The sequence below is a fragment of the Haliotis rubra genome, unplaced genomic scaffold (assembly GCF_003918875.1).
Source record: "Haliotis rubra isolate DU_JTF1 unplaced genomic scaffold, ASM391887v1 Scf340, whole genome shotgun sequence".
Classification (NCBI taxonomy): Eukaryota; Metazoa; Mollusca; class Gastropoda; order Lepetellida; family Haliotidae; genus Haliotis; species Haliotis rubra.
The window spans coordinates 807832-828460 of record NW_025767014.1 but is presented as its reverse complement, the minus strand read 5'-3'; the positions used below and the strand labels follow the sequence as shown (position 1 = coordinate 828460).

Below are 20629 nucleotides of genomic sequence, written 5' to 3'. Positions count from 1 at the left end.
ATAAATTGCTTATTGAAAAACATTCAAGGGAAGTCTTGAAAGTCCATGAAGAAAATCCAGTGAACTGTTCTTGAAATATCTTGCTGACAATTTAGGTTAACATGCAGAAATCTTCAAAGTGTCGCAGTGTTCACCTGAAAGTTCACCAAATCGACTGGGCCCTGCGCCTTCCCTGGATGAAGCTTGGTGTCAAATTCTGAAGTGTGAAGAAACTCCAGTGAATGGTTCTTGAGGTATCTCGCTGACAAGCACAACGTGCAGTTTTATATGCTGAAATCTTCAAAGTGCCTCTGTGACCGTGAAAATTAAGAGAAGGTCACGAGAATTGACTGGGCCCTGCGCCTTCCCTAGATAAAGCTTGGTGTTGAATACGAAGAAAATCCAGGAAACGGTTCTTGAGATAGCTTAACATGCAGGTAAAACGTTAAAGTCCCCTTGTGACCTTGAAATGAAGGTCAAGGTCACCAAACCACCAAAGCCTTTCTTACACTGTGATGAAGCTAGGTACCAAATATGAAAAGAATCTAGTCAACGGTTCTTGAGATATTCCAATTCGTACGGACGGAGCCTAATACTATATCCCCCGCTTCGCGCTAAACGCGCGATAAGAAAATGTGCTTATAAAATATGGGAAGTGGGAGGGGGTAATTGATTTTGTACATGGCATGCGGGGAGGGGGGCACTTACTTTGTTCACAAATTATAGGGGGGTGGGGTCACTCACATTGTACATGCTAATCCATAAAAATCATCACCACCCCCGTAGCCATAAATTATGAACCGGTTTTCCTCCTGAACAAACCTAACAAAATATACGACCTAAAATGGTAAGGTCCAACGGAGTGTTTCATATCACTATAGTTAATCTGTCGTGATATGGCAGATATATGACATGTCAGATTAACAGATATATGACATGTCAGATTAACAGATATATGACATGTCAGATTTACCACAGCTAAATGAAAGAAGTGTGGTCTTGATGTTACCACAGCTAAAAGCGAAAGAAGTGTACAATTATCGATTGTGTAACATTGCAGTCGTAGCGCTACGATCTTTTTTTGTTGTTGAAAAGAACTTACCTGGAATCGGTATGCTAGCTACCATTTCCTTGAAGTTCTACAACTCATAACAATGCAAAGTGGCAATACATCCAATTAATCCTATATCATCACTTGCCCAGATATCTAAATGTTTTTGGGTCTAATTAAGAGGTCTTGGGATTCAACTGTCATAGCGTTGGAACATTGTTTATGCGAGAACCCGAATTCATTCAAGGCCACCAAGTTGGTTAAATGTAAAGGGAGTGAGTGTGAGTGAGGTGGGTTTTACGCCGCTTTTAGCAATATCAAGGCGGGGGATACCAGAAATGGGCTTCACACATTGTACCAATGTGAGGAATCGAACCTGTGACGAGCGAGCGCCATAACCACTGAGATACTCCGTCTTCCTTTAAATGAATGAGTGAGTTTAGTTTTACGCCGCACTCAGCAATATTCCTGCTATATGGCGGCGGTCTGTTAATAATCGAGTCTGGACCAGACAATCCAGTGATCAACAGCATGAGCATCGATCTGCGCAATTTGGAACCGATGACATGTCAACCTTTAAATGAATGAGTGAGGTATAGAAACGAAACTACTAAGAACAGGTTTGACTATACACATCCAGACAACATAGTTTTCCGCAATATTCTGTGTGAAAACGCGCGGTGAGATAGCTCAGTGGTCGAGTGTTCGTTATAGCAATGCATCCACGGACACAATGAGAAAGATCCATGCCTTTCTGGTGTCCCCCACTGCCCTATAGATAACTGGAAGAATATTCAAACACAATTCACTCACCCATATTTGCAATCAACAAAAACCGTTTTCTCAGAAATGAAACCGACCTCCCCTGAAGGACATACATTGTTCCCGGTCGTACATTCCACAATGTCCTGTATGCTCCATATCCTTATATGGAGGTCAACGCGACCTGGACACGCACATGTGTAGCATCCGCCACGAGTCAAAATATTCAAACACAATTCACTCACCCATATCTGTGAACTTTTATCTTTTAATTTGCAAATCAACAAAAACCGTTTTCTCAGAAATGAAACCGACCTCCCCAGAAGGACATACATTGTTCCCGGTCGCACTTTCCACAATGTCCTGTATGCTCCATATCCTTATATGGAGGTCAACGCGACCTGGACACGCACCTGTGTAGCATCCGCCACGAGTCAACTGCAACACACTCAACACGGAACTAAATAGTCTAACATGAAAACAGATATATCCGGGTCAGCAGGGAAAACGTAATATCCGACCACGCTTCACATGTGTGTGACGTCTCGCCGCTCAGCAGACCCACAGTGGAGCCCCGCAAGCAGGAACTAACGTCAGGTGTACTTTTTCCACTCCTCCAAAGCAGTTCAAGATTCTTTCATGCTACTACAATTCATCTGAAACGGCATGAGTGAGTGTGGTTTAACACGGCCGTTAGCAATATTACATTAATACCATGACATTTTCTCACTAGAAAATGGGCTTCATACACTATCCCCATGCGTGGAATCGGACCTGGTATGTCAGAGTGAACGAATACTTAACCGCTAGGCTAACCCACGGCTCCTGAAGGGAAGTGACAGATTAACCAGCTAATGTTAAACAATTTTGGGTTTTTGAAAGCTTCATTGCAACAGGAATGCAATAAAATCGCATTTTCTACGGAAACAAGCATTGTCACTAAGGTGACATAATCCCCAGCGGCAAATTATCAAATCAAACTGATAAAGTAATGCAAGTTTAAGTTAAATGTCAACAAAAACATGACTAATCAACCTCTCTTGATACCTGGCTCTTTAGTTGTTCAAACACACACATATTTTCAAGACTGACTTTGACCTTGACATGAATCTCATAGTGTATGAAATATGCAAAAATAGTAATAAATAAATTGCTTATTGAAAAACATTCAATGGAAGTCTTGAAAGTCTATGAAGAAAATCCAGTGAAGCGTTCTTGAAATATCTTGCTGACAATTCAGGTTAACATGCTGAAATCTTCAAAGTGTCATCGTGACCCTGAAAATAATGTGAAGGTCACCAAAATCGACTGGGCCCTGTACCTTCCCTAGATAAAGTTTTGTGTCAAATATGAAGAAAATCCAGTGAACGGTTCTTGAGATAGCTTAACATGCTGAAATGGTCAAGGTCACCAAGCCTGACTTGAACCTTTCTTATACTGTGATGAACCTAGGTACCAAATATGAAGAGTTTAGTGAAGGGTTCTTATGATATTCCAATTCGTACATACGGACGGAGCCTAATACTGTATTCCCTGCTTCCTGCTAAACCCGCGGCGGGGTATAATAAACTGGGTTGGTGCAAGTGTGTATGCATTCATGTGGGTGTGGAGAGATGATAATTGGTTACCATGGTTACATGTACATTGGCGTAAGAGTGGAGTGAGATTTGAACTAGTTACTTGAACATGTGGCCTTTGTGTGTGTGTTTTCATGCGTGAGCTCATGCACAATAATGTAGGTTTGGGGTGAAATTTGGATCGCTCACCATGGTTACACATACAATGATGTAGGTGGCAAGGACATTCAAAAGGGTAACCATGGTTACAGTGATGAAGGCATGGAGATATAAACAGGGTTCAGGCATGATGATACAGGCAGGTAGTGAGAGACCACCTGGTCACCACGGTTACATGAACAATGATATATTAGACTAACGATTAGTCTTGAAATATGTAAAATTGTAATGGAAACAAATAATTCATTTTTAACTGAGGAGTCCCAATGAGATGGGAGATTTGAAATGTAACTGCCTGTCAGCTTAATGTGGGTGGAGAGCCTGAAGTACAGTGTGCAAAATTTACGCTGGTCCTGTGGTCCCTGGCTAATAAAAATTCATGAGGACAACTAAATACTTAGTTTGCAGTAGTCCTGGGGCCCAGTCCACAAAAAGATCATAGCTCTAAGATTATCGTAACTCCCATACTTTCAACATTGACTTATTTTGTACTGCGGTTGCTTTGAGGAACCAGGCCCAGGTCGCCAGTGAATTTTGTATTGATAGTAAATCTACGAATGTTAGTTTGGACCAGTGAAGTACAGACAGGACCACTAATTAATGTCCACTCATTGGTCCTGTGGTCTGGTGGGAAAATTTGAAAAGTTTCTTCGCCTGGAAGTGATTAAGTCTTTAACCACCCACCAACAAGGCATTTTGCTGATAAACCTAGCAACATTATTTTGTTAGACCAGGATTTGAACCCTTGATGATAGATTCCTGTTACGCCCAGGAAACAACACTGAACAGTGAATTGCCATGGCAACTCATAATTATAAGAAGTTATTGCATCTGGACTGGAGTCGCATGGCCCATCTTTCATACCCCAACCCGGCAGCATAAAAAACAAAGTAATACCCTTCATACATAGGACAAAAGATTTATTTTCAGGTTACAATGTCTTGATGAATCATCGGTCACTTGGATCGTAAACCAGTTACATAGAAGGAATATGTAAACATTCTTTACTTGCACAATTTGGTGTGAGAATTTCGTGAAAAGTTCGAGTCAATGTTTGCAATGGTGATATGTGGATCCCTTACACCAAAACAGGTGCTGTGCTCAGACACGTTATCCCTGGAGTCACATGTCCTTGAAGATGTAGAGTATGCAAACTCAGCCCGACGAACCAGTTTAGAATTGTGCACTTATTGCTTCCCTTAATTTACTCTCATTGGCCCCAACAACATCAGAAACCTGAAAAAGACAAACGCAAATTCTTACAATAATCAATCTGACATATACAAGGTTTTTCTGGTATTTATGCTACACAGTGAGTGAATGAGTCTAGTTTATGCTGCTTAAGTAAAAAACGTATTTCGGCCTCCATTAATGTCAGTGTAAAATGCAGTGCCCTTACGCTACTCTTGCCTTCATTTCGAGTGAATGAGTGAGTGATTGTGGTTTTACACAGCTTTTAGCAATATTCATGAAATATCACAGCAGGGAACACCAGAAATGTCGACCAGTCCTTGTTGTACCGATTAATGCCGAGCGCCAGGCAGGGAGGGACCAACAAGTACCATTTTTTAATGTCTTTTGGTATGACGCGGTCGGGGATCGAACCCGCGACCTTCCACTCTAACCACTACACCACGGAGGCGGTCTGGAGTGCCAAGAAGGTATGACTGACTGACTGAATTTGGTTTTACGCCCCTTTAAGCACTATTCCAGCAACATCACGGCGGGGGACACCAGAAATGGGCTTCACACATTGTACCCATGTGGGGAATCGAACCTGGGTTTTCGACATGACGAGTGAACGCTTTAACCACTAGGCTACCCCACCGCCCTCATGCTACAAAGAGCAACCTCCTTTTTAAACACACAATGTTCCGACACATGTTATTTACTCAACCATACTTATGCATACTGGGTATTTGTACTTCAAGTATCCAACATATATTTTCTACTAGGGCTGGGACGGGTCCAAATTTTCTACCCTGGTACCCCACCCCTATTTCCCTACCCTGCCATACCTGCTATGTTATTATTCCTGACATCATATTTGTAAGAAATGGCAAAATATTTTTCAGCTCAGAGGCTGAAAAAGGGGGCTCGGAGTTTTCCAATATCTTAACCATGTATTTATTTCAAAAGAAGTGACTGTAATTATGTCTCAATCTTCAAAGACAATACAACTCTTTAATCATGAAAGAATACCATACTTGTTTTACATTGTTTAATCTATTAGTCACATGATCATAACGGGTCCGGGTATTGAGACGGGTACCCGGGTCCAACTCATCACCAACCCGTCCCGGGTATCTGGGTTACCTGTCCCAGCTCTAGTTTCTATAAGTTGTAACACACATCTGGAATCCATGTGAAACAAAAAAACTCTAACTGAATGAAGATTGGTTATATGTTTTTAATAGTTTCTATGCTGGTATTGTGTTATCAATTCAAACTTATTGATGATTTGGAAAATTATTTTTCACAACCTGTAAAATATTCAGGGGTTTGAATAGCATGACTAACAAAGTTCAAAAGAGGATTTTGTTGATTTTATTTACATAAACATAATATGGAATCCCTGCATTAATACACTACTCACCTTGCTTCCATTTTTAAATATGAAAAATGTAGGCATGGCAGATATACCCATGCTCTCAGCTATTTCCTGAAAAATAGAAATAGCGTCAGCATCAGGACAGTTAAGAAGTAAATTATTCTACTAAATAAGTGAAAATGAGAGTGCAGAGAGAGAGAGAGAAGGAGGAAACCCAGAGTGATCCACAGGTCCGCGACTGTTGCCACTTTGGTGGAACCCTCGAGAACCTGTATGGTACTAATAAACCATGACACAAGATTATGGTGAACCAGGATTCAAACCCAGACTCAGGTTTCTGTCGCAGTTAAGTGAGTGACTTTAGTTTTACGCCGTTTCTAGCACTGTTCCAGCAATATCATGGCAGGGAACACCAGTAATGCCAATGGGCTTCACAAATTGTACCCATATGGAGAATCGAACATGTGTCTTTGGCGTGACGAGCAAACGCTTTAACCACTAGGCTACCCCACAGCCCCTGTCACATTTAAGAAACATCTAAGTGAAATTCAGCACTTTATGTCACTGTACTGACAGTTCTTTTTAGGCTATTCTAAAAGCATAGAAAAAGAATTCAATTATGATTCACTCCATGGAGTCAAAGCATTTTTCGCCCTCTCACATTGCCTGATGTCTTCAGTGTAGAGGTATGAATATTATTTGCTTCACACTGACTGTTCACAGACCATTTGAAGATAAGGAATTGTAGTTGTCACATATCTACTTACTGGGCAATCATCTACATCAACTTTTAGCACCACTAACTTCTCGGGCCACTCCTCCTCCATTGCCTGAAAGTATACGACACAATTAGCTACAAAGCTCTAGCGATGGCTATCGATATAGCTCATAGTGATCGAAAATCGTTAACATTTCAGTCAATTATCAATAAATATTGGAGACAGAAGGAAATGAATATAGTTCACATCAGTGGTGAGTTGTGACATGTTTTTGCATGGATTATTAACATAATTTAGAAGCAAACCATGTATAATGTCCTACATAGAGAATACTACACGAGGTCTCATTACATACGAATTACTAGTATACGAACCAAGTGTCCTTCCTATGGTATCTGACCGAGCGAAAGCGAGGTCAGATAACATAGGAAGGTCACTCGTTTTGTATAATTCGTATGTAATGAGACCGAGTGTGGTATATTATTTATTACCCACGTCTTACATGCATTAAATTGACAAAATAGCGTATTTTTGTTAATATTTTGGTTTCAAACCAAAACCGGTTTCATAAAGAGGTTGCGGAAGAGTTATGTACTGTAGTACAATATTTGCATGACGCCACTGTAATGACGTCCACTGCCTTGGTAACAGACGCCACGATGCATGTCAGTTGTCATCGCCGCATTGCAGCCTCCTACAGTAAACTACTCCGTAGCACCCGCTTCTTAGTTTGCAATTGCTTCGCTCGCTAACATCACTGGTGGAAACATTGCGTTTACGTTTTTCGACGGGTATAATGTCTCAGTTCGACTCACAATTAAACAGCGACACGGCATCGTTTCGCGATGTTTACATTCCCACAATGCATTTATTGTAGAATGAATGGATTCACGTGTTTGTTATGAATGAAAAAATAGTTACGTCAGAATGTGACCTAATTGAGAGGTCATCGGTTATCCAATCAAATCGTTAGAATCTCAGGTCAAGTCGTTACGACACAGGTCAACGCGATACGACACTCGTGTGACGTACGAGATAAGTATGCAACTACCCATACGTTGACCACGTGGGTGATAAATGTGTATATTGAGTGAGAAAATAAAGACATTTTTCTATCACAAAAATTATTGGATGACATTATCAATAACACAATTTTCATGTCATTTTAATAATTTTTCCTATCGACAATATTTTTGATTATGGATCAATTTTGCCAGTACTCGTACACTCTACTGGGCATTTGATAACATATTATATATACTCAATGTTGATCATGCCTTACATCTCTTCCAGCAAGACAGTCTATATCACCATGGCTACCTAGTAATAACTGAAGTCACTGCTTCAGATAGAGCTGGCTTGGAAGATCAATACTCGGAAACATTGCGGAAGGGAAGATTATCAATATGAAAATCGTGTCATCGAAAATAACTTACATGGACTAATGTGATATGAAATAAAGGTTTAATTTACACACAATACTTGTTACATCATTAATGACATTTTTTATAGGTCGACTCAAAATTATGTTAAGAACACTGTTTTGGTCAGTAATTCATACATGAAAGTGTCCCCATTTGGAAAGTTCCTCCCGTATCCCCCCTTCATTTTCATTCTAGTCAAATCTTGTACCCTGAATATATATATATATATTCCTTATCTGATAAAGGTGAGTTTTAACATGTTTCTTTAATTGTATCTGAACATACTGAAAGACATATCCAATTTAAAAAAAAATGTCACTCAAAGAATGTTTTCCTCATCGTTAAAGTTTAGGGGAGATATGGGCGAAAGTCTTACCTCCATATTTATTGGAAATTGATCAATATTTAACAATTGTTGAGCTTTATGACCTATATTGATAGCCGACTCAAACCACAGTGTGATGTCTGACATTGTGACCTCACAATCACCATTTCAGTTCTGAGGCAAGCAGCCAAAGTCTTTCTAAATGCGAGTGAAGCGAGCAAAGGTTGGCAACGTGCTTCCCTCACTTTGATTCGAAAAATATTTTTAATATCAAAATAGAATATCGCTGCCACCAAAGGTAGACACCCTTTTCCTCCTATCAGCCGTCGTTATTGTTAGAATTTTCATAACATTTATTCTTGAAAAAAACACTTCTGACGTATGTGAATGAAGCAGTGTTGCATCCAGGAATTTGGGATCAAGGGGGACATCCCCCTTAACTGTTACAAAAGAGGGGGACCTGCCACCAAGCAAGTGGGATCACATATTGACTAAAGATAGGTACTAGTATTTACTGTAATGCTGGTGCCGGTCACAACAATGCCTAACTATTCACATGACTTTTCTTACCTGCCTTTGGCTCAACACTTGTGAAATAAACATCTCTCTTTCTTAGCTTTCCCTGCTGCAACAGCAGCATCGGAAAGCAGTTCATTAGATATGGGCCCTCCATTTGGGTTGTAAAAAGGGATTGGCTTATCTATGGGCCACACTTTCGTGAAACTTTTTTCAGGGGGTAAGAGAACTCGGTTAAAGTGAACGAACAAGAGGAGACGACTTTGTCAGTAAAAACAGTAAATTTGCAATTAAACATCACTAGACAAGATTGTTTACCATTTCAGTTCTAATTTGTTTTTGATTTGCATTGTATTATATACAGGGATTAAGATTACTGTGTGTATTTGTCCCGTATACAAAGCCGGAAATAGCAATCAGCTGTGCACACATCCCCACTGCGATTTACCAGTGATTTTCGAGATAATTTCTGATGCAGTGATCGAAAAAATATATAGTATCTGAAACTGCTATTTTATCAAAAGAAATATATTCTAGCATTGCGTAATTCTAATTGCAGGTTTTGCCCTATCAATCTAAAATATTTATAATCATAACTAAGGTTATGTGACAGCACTTCGGCGTATTGTTTGCCCTGTCACCCCGTTCTGAAGTATACCCTTGGTGTGCCAGGCTATTTTTAGTCTAACACGATATTGTGATGTTTTCGACCAATCATCAAGCTAAATAAATTCTGAGCGTCGCAGAGCTGTTTATTATGCAGCACCTGACTGGCTGAAGTAAACCAACGGCCTATACTGTACATAAATATATGCAAAACCGAAAATAGATAAAGGTCAAGAAACCGCTTTGTGTATTTGTCATGAAAAGAGAGAGAGTGATGAAACCAGTTTGGTTTAACAAACGGAAGAGCTAATCAACATGATTCGCAGTCTTGTTTATATATTTACCATAGGCGCGCTTTTGATTTGTGATATGTAAATGCGTCCATGAGACCCACACGTTATCCAGGTGCGTGAGTTAACGAAATATGAGGTACATTACGTGGTCATTTATATTGTGTGACAGGTCAAGCATCAATTTTCATTTTTTGCAGGAGATGTACGTTAATAGGGAGAATCCCCAATCGCGCAGCCTGGATGCAACACTGATGAAGCAAGGGAGGTAACTCCGCATTATTCTATATGGCAGTCATGTGATTCAACAAGTTTATTTAGATTTAACCCCCCTGTTGCTTCACTCCGGAAGCCGGCAGGGAAATGGAGGTGAACAACGATTTGATATGCCTCGAGTGGCGCTTAAAATGTTGAATTAAATATACTTTACATGAGTAATTATTAAATTACTGGAAATCTGAGACAAGAGCACAATCCTGTGAGGAAATGGGTGTTTACTTTTGATGCTGGCCATATTTTATTTTCATATTAAAAATATTTTTCGAACCGAAGCGAGGGAAGCACGTTGCCAACCTTTGCTTGCTTCGCTCGCATATAGGAAGACTGGTCATTTTCTCTTTGTTGCACTTCCCTATTTGCGCTACAGTATGCCTGTGGTTTGAGTGATTGGGTACAATTTATTTGGTTACTCAAAGGAACATTAGGATACTCAACTGAGATGAACACAAGCGAGTACATAACTTAATGACCCCAAAAGTTATCTGTAGCTCTGAGTTGTTGAGGGTTTTAGGAGCTTAGACAACAGATAAACATTAACAAAGTATATTATCAATTGACCCCAGCCACTTCTGAGTGTAATATTAAAAAATATGTCACATGTGTAAACTACCATTGTTTAAAATACGGTGTTTATGTTACAATATTACAGTAAAGTGTGGGGGGTACTCATTTTATATGTCTTGCAGTCAGTTAAAGCTTAAATGCAATGCAAAACACAACTTTGCAGATACCTTTCGGTTATGGACTTAACAAATTATCAAAAATGAAAATTCAACTTATAAAGTTGAAAATTACCACTATGAAAAATATCCCCCGAAATCGGAGTTAAAACGATTCACTAAAAAATACCAGCTGGGGAGAAAAGTGGTTTCAACGGCTGTGCTGCGCTGCGCACATAGCGCATGCACAGTGAATAGGCTTGCGAGGCTTGAACCGGGGAGTCTATACACACATGAAGAGCCCTGAGCATATCGACAATTGAATCAGCCAATGAAAGACTTCGTTACACTTAAGTGCATGCCAACCCGCTCTGACTGGGTTCGGTATCCCGGGTGCTTCGTTTCGAGGATAGTAAACCCAAGTACAAATCATTGCACTATTGTGTTTTAATTTATGGTTGCATTTATTGTTTTGGTTGCATCTAAGATTTAATCACTACGGTAAGTCAGTACAAGTGCATGAGTATAGATCTACCCAATTGCGATATGATGACACGTGTCAACCAAATCAGCAAGACTGACCACCCGATCAGGTCTTTTTTTGTTGTTGTTTTTTTTTTGACTGAATTGACTGAAAATATACAATCGACAGAATTATTTTCCAAGTAATAAATGTAAAGTTGACCAATATTGAAAAAAACAATTGCTCAGTTCCCGTTGATAGGTAAACATATCTTTACATATCATAGTGACAGACAATTTCATTTTTTAAATCTTCTAACTTTGGTCTGAAACCATTTATGCTGCATCTATAGATATACTGTTTGCCTACTGAAATGCAGGGGTGGAAATAACTTTAACATTGCTAGTGTACTCCGGTACAGTGGCACATGTAAAATCACTTGTCCTGATAATTTGTCCACTATACCAGCTGTTTTCTTGTTGATTTTTACATAAACAACATAATTAACGTTGGAAAGTCAACTGGACACTGTGCTATACAAATTTGCTTGCCCAACAGAAAAAAACACTGGACTCGGACGTCGGGCAATCGGTTATTTCCACCCCTTGAAATGATTTCATTAACAGGATTATTGTTCTTTCCTTTCATTCCCAATATAACGATTTTATCTGTAAATTTCAGTTGTAACTGTACTGAGTTCTAGTGGTGGTCCGATTCATTGAAATAATCACAATCACTAAACAACCAAGCAATCGATCATGTTTTCTCATAATCGAACACAAACATTTTTGGAACATGTATTTTGCTTTAACAATATTTTTCACAAGGTTGGTTTTGTCTGTTACATTTCATAAGCACAACCAGCTCGTTCCAAGTCAGGATTGAATTTATCTTTAAGACTCCAGGAGCTTTAGGTTCCAAACATACATCCCTTAAGGATGTAAAATTTGAAAAAAAAATCAAAAGAATTACGTGTTTTTTCTTTATTCTTGTGCATTAACAAACATAATCCGGAAAATTTGATAAATGACGATAACCAATTATTTTCGAGGATTGATTGGTTGTGATGAACCAATCATCAATTATGAGATTTTAACCAATTCCCAACACTATTGAGTTCAACCATGATTCTATTTCTTTCCATTATTTAAAAATAGATTCATGTGCACATTCCCATAACATATGGTTGATAGTTTCTCTTTCTGTTTCACAAAATGGACATATTGGTGACGATGTGTATCCAATTTTATAAAGTAATTGCCTTGTTGGGAGAATATTGTGAATAATTCTATATTGCAACCATTTCAAGTCTATGCTTCGCGAACATTCATTTGCAATAATGTTAAAAAAATTCCAGTCATTTTCAGTAAAATCACTCTGTAGAGATCTTTCCCGTTTTAAAAAACTTGGCAACCGAACAAATTTTGAGTTCAAGAGAGAGGCATATAGTTTTTTACTCCCTATTATGGTGTCAATTTTTTGAAACATTAAAAGGATAGATTGGTTCGCATAATTTCTTTTTAAATTTCTTTATATTCAGTGTTCCAGCATATGTAATAACTGATCGGGTCAGTTGCCTCTTACAACAAGCATGGGTTGCTGAAGACAATTGTAACGCACATCTTCACGGGTTAGGGCTGCAATGAATCCACTATTTGGCGAATACAATAAGAAGTCAACAACTGAAGCATTATTCATTATATTCAGTGAAACAATAACAAAACATTTTTTTACATGTTTAGACCATGAGTGACTTACTTTAAGTTTTGGTCCAATAGTTTTGCAAGGACCACACCACGTGGCAAAAAAGTCCACCACCACAACCTTGCCTGGGTATTTGGCTACCTCCTCATCAAAAGCAGCCTGAAACACAGAACTGATGACATGAGCAAGTGTCTATTATCAAGGTTGTTATGGACACATGGTGCTGGTGCAAGTCAAATAAATAGATAATAAATATAAAATAACTTAATAAATAAACTCAGGATTTTCTGTCTGGGTGTTGTTTATTGCCACACTCAGCAATATACTACTGATCTGCAGGGCCGTATCGGCGTATGTACGGATAAAAAATTAGCACGATACGGTAGGAAATAATTTATAAAACGTAGCAGATACGCACCACGGCAATGGTGTACAGTCTTAGAATCATTAACAGACGTATTTATCTGAAAAAGTATTGTTTTATTGTATATTGACCTGTTTACACAAGACAAGCAATGTTGTGGTGCATATATGAAACGAAACACAAGATTACTGATACTCCATTAAATTCCATTCAGTACTCTAAATGTAGGCTTAAGGTTTTCGAGTACTCCTATATTGAAAAAATAAGGAGTACGTACTCCTGGTGTTCAAAAATTATCTGGAGCCCTGGATCTGGCATATCTGGACAAAACAATCCAGTGATAATACGTTTCTACAAACAACAATCCAGCATCATTCAATGTATGACAGTGGTGTGTATTTAGTCTGAAATAGAGTGGTTGAGTTGGGTTCTACACTGCTTTTAGCAATATTCCAGCAATATCACGGCAGGCGACACCAGAAATGGCCTTCACACATTGTAACCATGTGGGGAATCGAAACCGGATCTTTGATGGGACAAACGAACATGTTAACGACTATGCTAACCCAGCGCCCCTCTGAAATAGACAATGCAGTGATTGACACCATCAGCATTAAGCAAGGCAATTGGGATACAGTGACATGCATCAATTAAAACATTAAGCAGGGCTCTAGATAATTTTTCAACACCAGGAGTACATACTCCTTATTTGTTCAATATAAGAGTACTGGAAAACCTTAAAAGTACATGTAGAGTACTGAATGGAAATTAATGGAGTACCAGTAATCTTGTGTTTCGTTTCATGTATGCACCACAACATTGATTTTTGTGTAAACAGGTCAATGAACAATAAAACAAGACTTTTTCAGATAAATACGTTTGTAAATGATTCTAAGACCGTACACCATTGCTGTGGTGCGTATTTGCTACATTTTCCAAATTATTTCCTACCGTATCGTGCATATTTTTATCCGTACATACGCCGATACGGCCATTATCTGGAGCCTGATCCTGTTAGTCGTCTCTTGTCACACTCATGACAAGCATTGATCCAGCCATATGACCAGGTCATTTTGTTCAGTGACTTGGGCTGAAGGGGTCATTGTCGGCACGGGTACTACAGATGTGTACCCTAGGACAAGTCCATTCTTGCCTATTTCTTGATCGGAACTGTCAGTGTCATATTGTTGTATTAGATGCATCTGACTGCGTTACATAAGAAATAAGCATACAAAGTAACAAATATTTATCGATGCACAATACTAATCACAATCAGTTAAACAGGAACAACTACATACGATTTCTGTTTTGGGTTGCAGAATATGGACTCGTCTGATGTTTAGGGTACGGTTAAGTTTCTGTATTTTGACTTTGTTTTGGGTATGTTCCTGTATACATAAATGTACATGATACACATGTATATCTGTAGACAGTGTAGTATATACAAGCGAGTCCGGTAATTCCGCGCGCCCGGTAATTCTGCACAGCTGCAATAGCATACTTCTGTATCGACGGTAAACATCGTCTGCTACCACATTTCTACAAGGGACTGGCTTTTAATCACTGAAGGTAAGTAAATAACAGTAATTGACAGTTTTATGAAAATTCATTTTCTTCGGACTTTTAAACCTTTTTCTTCATTATTCATAATTGTTGGATTTAATATGAAACACTCTTCCGTACATTGATGAAGTGGTTTTTGAAAATAATCTGGCCCTAATACGCTTCCATACTTCGGATCTCCAGCTGGATGTTATGAGCATCAGATGCTGCGCAGCATTACCGGACAGCAAGCGATGTCGTCAGAACGCTGGTAAGGTGAACCGTATGGCATAATGCAACATTAGAATCTTATAGTTGTCAATAAAACTTATATTTCTAGGTAAATATGATGCATACCAGCAAGTTTAGTCACGTAAACCACAAAAAATAACCACAACCACAAGTTAGTTGCCGTGTTGCGATCGATGTGCTTAGGTGCGCGGAATTACCGGACGGCATTGTATGTATAATTTTAACGACCCCTTAAGCGTGTCTTGGGTTATTGACATGATTGAGTGCCATTTTGAGGAACACTGATCCGGCTTCACCAAATTGAAAATTGTATTAATGATACAAAACCATTCACTTATCACAGCAAAATGAAAAAGGCATATGATAGTTTCCCTGAAATGTGACCCATTAACCAGGTAGGGGAAACCTACCGATCGGCCTATAATAGGCCAAACGGGATATTATAGGCCGTTCTGCCTATTTTGGGGTTCAGGCTAAAACGGAACCACAGCAAAACGACACCTGGCGAAAACGGCACCATTTGGACGAAAACGGCTACAAATCTTATGGCGAAAACGGCACCAACTAAAATCTTATTGGGAAAACTAGTTTGTTATAAGATAATCGGATTGCAGATAGTAAATACATCTACTATTATGTCAGAACTATCAAAATTTTAGAACAAGGATGTATTTTTATATTCAAGGATACGATGTGAAAACTACTTTATACTTGAAATTGTATATTTATTGCTTATGAAAAAGACAAAAAAATTCAAATGCCTCATCTGTGACATCAGCCACTGGAGTTGTGACACATGAACATTGAGTAAAATTGGGTGGTGTAAAGTAAATATAAAAATATAGTTTCCCTAATTTTGTTACTGTAAAGTGTAGAAAAATATTGGGATAAGTTAGTTACCATAATTTTTTTGGTTTGATTTTGACTTAAGTTTGTCGGCTACAAACATCTGACATAAATATGCATGGATTTTGAGAATGACTCATATGTTGATATAATCTTGCTAATGTTATAATGAAATGAAATAAAACATGAGTCAACGTCATACTTTGTTTTATATATGGTGCCGTTTTAGCCCAGAAATCAGTAGCCGTTTTCGCCAATATGGTGCCGTTTTCGCCACACAAATTTGGTGCCGTTCTGCTGTGGTGCCGTTCTAGCTATAAACCCTATTTTGCTATAGGCTGATTGGCCTATAATTATGATATTTATCAAATACATTTGAAGTGGTGCATTTCCGCATGAGGATATTAACATCATTCCAGCTTTGATGTCCTAAGGTTCTCATTCAAACCCTTTTTGAGAATTTTCATCACATAATAAAGGAGTTTGGAAATTTTGAACAATTGTGGTCTTAATGAAACATCTTTTCCTGAACATGATATTAATTTCCGTGTTGTCCAAAATCTTATTTTTTTCAAGCTGAGGAGGTCGATTACCTATTCATCTCTATGATCAAATATAACCATTTCGTGCGGAAATTGAAAATTTGTGAAATAATTAGAAAAATGTTCAAATATAGCCCGATCGGCCTATAAAAAATAGGCAGAACGGCCTATAATATCCCGTTAGGCCTATTATAGGCCGATCGGTAGGTTTCCCCAACCTGTTAACCTCAATGACGATGCATATATCTACAACATGCCTGCCGATTTGCCGTGCTGCTTCGAATCAGTTATAATTAGTAATTATACCCATGTCACAGATACATTGGACCAGTTGCTATTAACACCGAGGTCTTTAAAATAATGTAACAGTGAATATAGGTAGTATCGAAATCCACCCCTTTTATCACTGGTCAGCCACACCTGGCTTGACCAACTTCAAGGTGGGGGCAATTTCGTGTCAAAACATTAGACCCTAAGACCGTCAGGGTGTAAAACTACTTAATAACCTACGGATCAGAAGTTTTCGATAGCCTTACCTTGGTTGTGTCGGCGGGTAGCTCCTTCACCATGATTAATGTGATTCAGTAACACAAGGAAAACAAACTACAGAGTACAGTTATTCGCAATTCCGCTACCACGCACCGCGCCAAAAGGATGGAGACGAACAAGTGACATCAGCGCCGTCTGGTGGTCAGGTTCGTGAACTCCTCACACCGACGTTAGACTTGCTCAAGGCTGCCCATAGGACACGAATGGAAATTTCCGGAATCCGGCTGTCCTATGACCCGTAAACAACATTTATTTTACTAACTGGGCGTCCACATTGATTTAACTACGCATTTGGATGACAATATACCCGATGCATTCGCCTGCCGTATCTATTACATACGCTTCTCTGGTCGTTGTTTTCTAATGACAGCATAGTCATTAGATCTATGGCAGGTGTCATTCGTCACCACTCGCCCCTTTCCGTAACCTCCAAGAATAACATGAGTTGGTCACGAATGGGCAGGTGTATTTGATTGACCTTTTAGAAGCAACATCATTTTATGGATGTCAACTTCTTTATTGTTAGAAACACAGAGTTTCAGAGGGGAACTAGTCAAAGGGCCGAAGGACAAAAGGGCCGAGAAGTGCCTAGTCAAAAGGGCCGATGGAAAAAGTCAAAAGGGCCGAGGTGAAAACCGTCTTAATAGCAAAAAGAGAAAGTGAAACGCCCGTAAAATATCATAGATATATCGCTCGATCGTTACGTCCTGAATCCAATATTTACTGAAATATAATATAAAATAATAGAAATTCATATGTCACATAACAATTCAACATGTATTATATTTTTAAACACCACTGGAGGAAATTCATCAATTCCCCAGAAAGTATTGTATTATTTGGACAATCTTGCTTGGGAAACTATACAGTCAAAATGAATACGTTTATATGATTTATCAACAGAACGAACAACGTGAAATCGACATATGTATTTTGTCGGAAGAAAGAATTATGCACACATATATTTCAAGCATATTTCTATCATTCAATATGGGTAAAGTGCTTTGTACAATTACACTCATTAAACATCTTGCTGACTGTGACAATATATTTTTTATTCAAGAATGCATTGGTGATGTTACAAAGTCGAGTGTAACTGGCCTGGATGTACATGTATACGCAGGCCAATATACACAGTGGTTGCTGAATGCCTTGTACTCATTCCACATTCTCGTAATATAATGAGGGATTGAATTTTCAAAATCATAATTCAGACTCTAACAGGTAAAGAACACACCCTTATGATAAACCCGCCTGAAATCGACATAATGTGGACTTACTTTGATTTACATAGAAATACCCATTAGAGATAGTACTTAGTCACTACCGGCTATCCTCAGGTCGAGTTTCAGCAGGGGCGCTGGTGTAGTGTAATGGTTAAAGCGTTCGCTCCTCACGCCGAAGACCCTGGTTCGATTCCCCACATGGGTACAATATGTGAAGCCCATTTCTGGTGTCCCCCGTCGTGATATTGCTGGAATATTTCTCAAAGCGGCGTAAAACCAAACTCACTTACTCACTATGTTATCAGCATTTCGGGTGTTCTAATCCATTTGGTGGCACACGCTCATCATGGACAGAACCAGCACGTATGGTGCTGATGGTGATTCTAGGGCTGGGAAGGGTCAAAATTTTCTTCCCGGGTACCCCCTATTATCCTACCCGTATACTCGTTATGCTTATTCCTGACATCAAATTTGTAAGAAATGGCAATATATTCTTCAGCTCGGGGGCTAAAATTTCGAGATTTTCAATATCTTAACCATGTATTATATTCAAAAGAAGTGACTGCAATAGTGTCTAAATCTTCAAAGACAATACAACCTTTTAATCATGAAAGAATAAAATATTTTATCTTATTACCCACGTGGTCAACGTATGGGTAGTTGCATACTAATCTCGTACGTCACACGAGTGTCGTATCGCGTTGACCTGTGTCGTAACGACTTGACCTGAGATTCTAACGATTAGATTGGATAACCGATGACCTCTCAGTAAGGTCACGTTGTGACGGAACTACTTGTTCATTCATAACAAACACGTGAATTCATTCATTCTACAACTTAGATGCATTGTGGGAATGTAAACATTGCAAACGTTGTCGTGTTGCTGTTTAATTGTGAGTCGAACTGAGACGTTATATCCGTCGAAAAACATAAACGCAATGTTTCCACCAGTGATGTTAGCCGATGTTAGCAGTTGCAAACCAAGAAACGGGGTGCTACGGAGTAGTTTACTGTAGGAGGCTGTACGAGAGGCGATGACAACTGACATGCATCGTGACGTCGGTTACCAAGGGGACAGACGAGTGACGTCAATACAGTGTGACATCATGCAAAAGTGTACGTCAGAACAAAATTCTTCCGCAACCTCTTTATGAAACCGGTTTAGGTTTGAAACCACAACAATACCAAAACTACGCTATTTTGTCAATTTAATGCATGTAAGACGTGGGTAATAAATAAAATACCACACTCGGTCTCATTACATACGAATTATACGAAACTCGTGACCTTCCTATGGTTTCTGACCTCGCTTTCGCTCGGTCAGATACCATAGGAAGGACACTCGTTTCGTATGTAATGAGACCTCGTGTAGTATTCTCTATTTACCTCATGTAAAATACTTTAATTTCATTGATCAATGAACACGTTTCCGTGTCACACAGGAGGGTGACAACTGGAAAATATATTACCCGCTGCCACGGCAACGGTGACAACTGGAAAATATATTACCCGCTGCCACGGCAACCGCCAAGCTCTCCGCCGAGAAGCTGAAGCGCTAACAATCGTATGACGTCATAATATGACGCATGCCGTGCCCGGAGTTAGAAAACCGTTCGACCAGCTGTTTTTGTGTTCACATTGTACAGATTTACTTTACCGACTTTCACTGCTTTATTTAAGCTATTTTATACATTGAGTGGTTTGCACACTCAGCTTAAACATAATTAACAATTTTTATAGCAGTTTTATGCTTGTCAGAATATGTTTCACTGATGTTAAAAATCTAGTCGAGAGGCAGACGCCATTTTGTTTGCATGGCATATACATTTTTTGTAGTCGATCTTTAACGTAAAAGAAAATGATATTTTGTACATTTAACATGTCGGTAAGATAAATACGTTGTATGCTTCTCCCTCGGGTAATACGGTCTGATGTACGCCTCATTGTAGCAGTGTCATCCCTCGCCTACCGGCAGGGCCGTAGTTAACTTTTCTTAATAAGGGGGCACTATCAATGTTAAAAGAGTGTTATATCAATACTTTGATGCATAAAAAGTAATATGTAAAAAAGATCTAGGGGTGGCAGCTGCCTCCCCTCTTCTTCAGAAATGGGCTTCAACCATTGTGCCTATGTGGGGAATCGAACCAGGGTCTTCGGCGTGACGAGCCAAGGCTTTAACCACTAGGCTACCCCACCGGCACGTTATTCGAGGAGGTCTTTAAATATACACAAAAGTATATTTAT

General features: G+C 39.1%; 1 protein-coding gene and 1 long non-coding RNA gene across 2 annotated transcripts; one reads left to right on the top strand and one right to left on the bottom strand.

Annotated features, from left to right (window-relative positions):
* Positions 1–392: 392 nt before the first annotated feature.
* Positions 393–17061, top strand: LOC124284660. The gene is made up of 3 exons (XR_006900612.1): positions 393–460; positions 3199–3244; positions 17051–17061. It is a non-coding gene; the product is annotated as an uncharacterized LOC124284660 (long non-coding RNA).
* LOC124284657 (thioredoxin-2-like) lies at positions 4432–17304 on the bottom strand. The gene is made up of 5 exons (XM_046720764.1): positions 17147–17304; positions 13119–13223; positions 6847–6909; positions 6125–6190; positions 4432–4764 (listed from the first exon to the last, which is right to left on the bottom strand). The coding sequence occupies exons 1-5, from the start codon at positions 17177–17179 to the stop codon at positions 4702–4704; spliced, it is 330 nt and encodes a 109-aa protein (XP_046576720.1). The 5' UTR covers positions 17180–17304; the 3' UTR covers positions 4432–4701.
* Positions 17305–20629: the final 3325 nt, after the last annotated feature.

Bases quoted from the DNA above. Each gene is read 5' to 3' on its own strand.
- LOC124284657 (XM_046720764.1), bottom strand. From the start codon at position 17,179: ATGGTGAAGGAGCTACCCGCCGACACAACCAAG. The intron at 6,910-13,118 runs GTAAGTCACTCA...GTATACTTTCAG, and splicing joins CTATTGGACCAAAACTTAAA to GCAATGGAGGAGGAGTGGCC. The intron at 6,191-6,846 runs GTAAGTAGATAT...TCTATTTTTCAG, and splicing joins TTGATGTAGATGATTGCCCA to GAAATAGCTGAGAGCATGGG.